This window comes from Monodon monoceros, unplaced genomic scaffold (assembly GCF_005190385.1).
Source record: "Monodon monoceros isolate NGI ecotype Baffin Bay Population unplaced genomic scaffold, NGI_Narwhal_1 Contig4062_ctg1, whole genome shotgun sequence".
Classification (NCBI taxonomy): Eukaryota; Metazoa; Chordata; class Mammalia; order Artiodactyla; family Monodontidae; genus Monodon; species Monodon monoceros.
The window spans coordinates 2,012-7,014 of NW_021699967.1; the positions used below are offsets into that span (position 1 = coordinate 2,012).

At 33.4% G+C, this 5,003-nt stretch overlaps 1 protein-coding gene across 1 annotated transcript in view; it reads left to right on the forward strand.

Annotated features, from left to right (window-relative positions):
• Positions 1-337: 337 nt before the first annotated feature.
• The window catches only part of LOC114883732 (putative bifunctional UDP-N-acetylglucosamine transferase and deubiquitinase ALG13), a 15,178-nt gene continuing 10,512 nt past the window's right edge, over positions 338-5,003 (forward strand). The window contains exons 1-2 of the mRNA XM_029201731.1: positions 338-374; positions 2,136-2,319. Of these exons, the coding sequence (XP_029057564.1) occupies positions 2,163-2,319 (157 nt within the window). The 5' untranslated portion in view covers positions 338-374; positions 2,136-2,162. The remainder of the gene's footprint in view (positions 375-2,135; positions 2,320-5,003) is intronic.

Consider the following 5,003-nt stretch of genomic DNA (forward strand, 5'->3'; position numbering starts at 1 on the left):
TTAAAGTAAAATTTTAGTCTTGAGACAAGCAAGAAAATGCCTTTACTAGAGTCTCTAAATATTTGCAGAGTAGTATTCCTGTAACATCTGTCTAATATTAAGAATAGAAATAAAATCTGTATTTGTTGATTAAACCTTCTTGGCTCAGAAAATGATCTTAGCTATAGTGGTAGGTAAATGGTCATTTACTATAAGGTAGAATTGAGGGTAGTGTTGATGTGGGAAGACAACATTTGTTGTACCTACCTTAATACTGAAAGAGAAGCGCTTTTAAATGGTAAGTTTTAATTGTTTATGTCGTCTAGTCACTAAGATTTAAATTTTTAATTTTAGATGCAAAAGTTTTGCAGTACTACTTCAATCTGGGATTGCAGGTAAGAATCCTGTTAAAATTGCTTTGATTAAAAAAAAAAAACCTCTGACTTAAAAACGTAAGCCGTTTTGATAATCAGACTCTTGAACCTTAAAACCCAAGAACACTATGAGGGACCTAAAGGATTTATTTCTGTCTTTATATCTCTGAAGATGACACAGGTCAGTTTTCTACTTTAACCTCTCAATACTTCAGTTTCTCTTATAAAAGAGTTGTAAACTGTCATGAGTGGGGGCCCTATGAAGTACAACTTCAGCATATATTGGCCTCCATATTTAACATCGTATGCCAACCCTTCACTATGTTTTTCTATCTCAAAATAACAAATGGAATATTTATCCTATTTACTTAAAACATTTTTGTGGCTATTTCTGCATTTTATGTGAAAAGTAATCCGACTAATTCAAAGACATTTAAAGAGCAGTATTATTTTTAAAGCACTCGTGTGTTCATAGATATTTGCCAAACACTGATTTTTACCACTTCCCTGAGTTGTAGAAAGGGAGTACTGACAGATATCTTAATATCCCTGAAAGGTGTCTCTGATTTCAGGTAAGAGCTCTTTTACTTTATACTTTCAGGGATCATTTTCCCCCTGAAATACACTTCTGATATAATAAGATGACACATTTTCTGAAAAGGAATGGTGCATCTTAAGATTTGGCATATGACATAGTAAACCAGATAGTCTCCTGGATAATACTCAGATTAGTTCATATTTTCCAAGACACTGATTTCCCTGAAACATTGGACATATCATTTCCAGAAAACTATCTTTACTGACTGGCACACATTTATAATTTAAGAGTAGTAGAGTGGGTTTTTGTTCTCTGAGACTATATTTCCTAAATGCAGTTTCAAGAATTGAAAAAATAAAGTGCTTGCCCCTTCAGTTATGTTTGTTTATTATAGTCACCTGTGGAAACAAGGTGGAGGCAGTTTATTATTTATTTTTAGTATTTTTGTCTTAAATTTAAGTATAGTTGGACAACATTATACGTTACGGGTGTACAGTATAGTGATTCACAATTTTTAAAGGTTATGCTCCATTTATAGTTATTATAAAATATTGGCTGTATTCCCCATGTTGTACAATATAGTCTCCTATATTTTACATCATGGGAATACAAGGAAATGTATAATAGATATTTTAATATTTTCTAATATTAAAAGTAATAGCATTCATTATGGTGCATATGGAAAATACTAATGTGTAAGGAAAACCAAAATCACCTGTATAATCACTGTATACTTTGGTATATTTCCTTACAGCTTATTTATTTATTTTATAAAATATGGACTATGCTATGTGATTTTGTAAACTTTTAAGTTAAACAATATGAACACTTTTTCCTTAAATATTTGACACCATGATTTTTTTTATTGCCTGTATTTTATTCCATCATGGATATATCATAATTCATTCATCCAGTTTCTTGTTGTTGAATATTTAGGTCGTTAATTTTTTTTGCCTTTAAAAACAATGCTATAACAGACACCTTTGTATACAGATCATTGTGTATATCTCTAATTTCCTTAGGGTGCTTTCCTAAAATAATTCCTAGGTCCACATATGAGATACAGAGGCTGCGAAAGATCTTAAAGTTGTTATAGAGAATAGATTTTCTAAATGTCATATCATTTAGTTCAAAAGTCATTGTTATCCCACCTGGAAATCATGGCCCAACTTTTTTTTTCAGTGAAGAATGGTACTAGTTTAAGAAAAGGAATAGTAAAGTGTTTTTTCCCTTTCTTGCCCAAGTGCTATCACCACAGCTTGTGGCACTCCATGGTCTGTATGCCACAGATGCAGGAGCAGCAGCAGCTTCATGTAGAGAATTATCCAGTCTGTAATGAGCCGTCACCTCTGGTGAATCAAACCATTCCTCAATTATACAGTGAGGTGGGGAGACAAGATGGCACACAGGCAGATGTATCAGCACATGGTAAGTATGTAATGAGATTCCCTGCAAGAAAGACAATTGGATTTTATTGTGTGTAATTTAATAATAGCCTTCAGATATTATACTAGACCAGCATTTCTTAAAGCATGGTATGTGAACCTTTTGGGGTCCCTGAGACCCTTTCAAGGGATCTGTGAGGCTAAAAGTATTCATCATAATACACGGATTTTGTCCCTTTTTGCTGTGTTAGATTTGTATTAAGGGTGCAAAAATCAGTGGCAGGTAGAATAGCTGGCACCTAACCACAAATCAAGGCAGGGGCACCAAACTGTGCTAGTACTTAGTGTCTTCACACTCATGATATAAAAATGCCAGTTTTATTTATTTTGTGTTTGATCAAAGACATTCTTATTTTACTAAATTTTTATTCTTTGAATAATTGTACTTAGTATTCTGTATGACAAAATAGGAAGTATTCATAAAGCTCTCTGCATACTGACGTATAGTGATTAACTTTAAAGAAAAGGGTTGTAAGCTTGAGTTTCGAGCTAAACGAGCTGACTTTTCATGGAACACTATTTTTACTTGAAAGAGTGATAGACTATGGTTATTCAGACTTGGGGATCCGGCAGACATTTTCTCAAATGAACACCTAAGCCTTATCACTTCGAGAAAAGCAACGGATAGTATTTTTTGTCAAAGATAAAAATTCCAGCACTCAAATACATGTTATCCAAAATTCTAATTTTTATCTACCACCATGAGCTTGACAGCTTCCAATACTTCATTAACTCTTCTAATAAAATAGATGGTGGGGGGCTATTAATGAATGTGGTGTTTTACATTGTACAATGAAATGTGTCAACATTTGGTAGATCTGTATAACTCAGTGAAATAATATTTTCCCAATTACCAATGTATAATTTTACCTGTGCATGATTTAGTAAAATATCTATCCAAGATGCAAGATAAAACAATGGATTTTAATGTTAACAAAGTATGAAAAGTCCACATTGCTACTGACCTCTAAGAAATTACCACTTACCTAGTTGTGGTATAGCATCAAAGAATATCTACAATTATCTGAAAAGCCTAATTATTAAGACTTCTCTCTTTTCCAGCTACATATCTGTATGAAGCCAGATTTTCTTCATATATTTCAAACTAAATGTATCATAATAGATAAAATACAGGAGCGGATATGAGAATCCAGCTGTCTTCTCTTAAGCCATACATTAGAGATTGCACAAGTGTAAAACAATGCCACTGGTCTCACAATTTTTTGTTTTGGAAAATACAAATTTTTATGGAAAATGAGTTTAACATAATGGGTTTATTTTTACATGAGATAATATTTTTAACTTAGATTAATTCCTAATGTGGTAAATATTGATAGATAGAACCCACAAAAACAAAAGCTATTTGGGATCCTCAATTTTTAAGAGTGTAAAGGGATCCTGAGACCAAAAAGTTTGAGACCTCTGTGCCAGACCATAAGGATGGTTGCTTTGTCTATGAGTTCACAGTATAATATAGATGGGGAGGCATTTTCAAGGATTTAGAGTAGGATCTTTGGACTTCCCTTCTTAGAATCAGCAGGAGGAAGAAGAAACGATGTGGACTAACCTAACCAAATCTGTTTTCCATTCCAGCAACTGCTACTTGATGGTTGTGATTTTGGCTAAGTTACTTAACCTCCCTAAGCCTGATTTTGTGTGAAGTGGGAAATAATGTATTTTATGATTTTCCAGTGTTGTTATAAGAACTATATGAAACCTTATATGTATAAGTATACTGTTCTGGTGCATGTGAGGAATGTGAATTTTCTTTCTCTCCTCCCTTTTCTTAAAGAGTATTAATAGTTTTAGCATATTAGCACTACAGAATCTTATTCTTCATGTGGTGGTGTGATGTGGCCCATGATAATAAAAATTAAAGTATCAACCTTTATTACATTTTTGTTGCATGTACCTTTTATAGAACTATTTTTATTGTAGTAAACATGAGACAGTGCCGGTCTTTACTTCACAAAACGAACGTAAGTTATCCCAAGTAATGAGGGACTCCTTTTTTAAAATATTTATATAGTTACTATAATAAGGTCAGAAGAGCATCTATTTATTTCCATTGAAACTGGTGCATGGTAGTGAAAGTGCTGTAAATTTTAAATGATGCTAGCATGTTCATGACATTCAAGAGATGACACTTAAAAGTTTGGTCTTTTGGGATGGTCTTCAGAGTTTTGCCTTCAAGTATAGACCAGACTGTAAAAACACCTGAGTTTTTAATTGCTAAAATAATACAAAATGGTTATTTGGATGGTGTGTGTTACACTGGAAAACTATTTGACAACGTAATTGTGACGAACTCTTATAAGAACTGAATTGACAAGAATGACTCTAGAGAACGTTTCTTAGTGTAGTCTGTTGATATCTAAATCATCCCAGGAAGATAGCTGTCTCCAGGTAGAATACATTTGACACATTGTACATACATTTATATATTTAATTTTTCTTTTTTACTTTTTTTTTAACATCTGTATTGGAGTATCATTACTTTACAATGGTGTGTTAGTTTCTGCTTTATAACAAAGTGAATCAGTCATACATATGTTCCCATATCTCTTCCCTCTTGCGTCTCCCTCCCTCCCACCCTCCCTATCCTACCCCTCTAGGTGGTCACAAAGCACCGAGCTGATCTCCCTGTGCTATGCGGCTGCTTCCCAC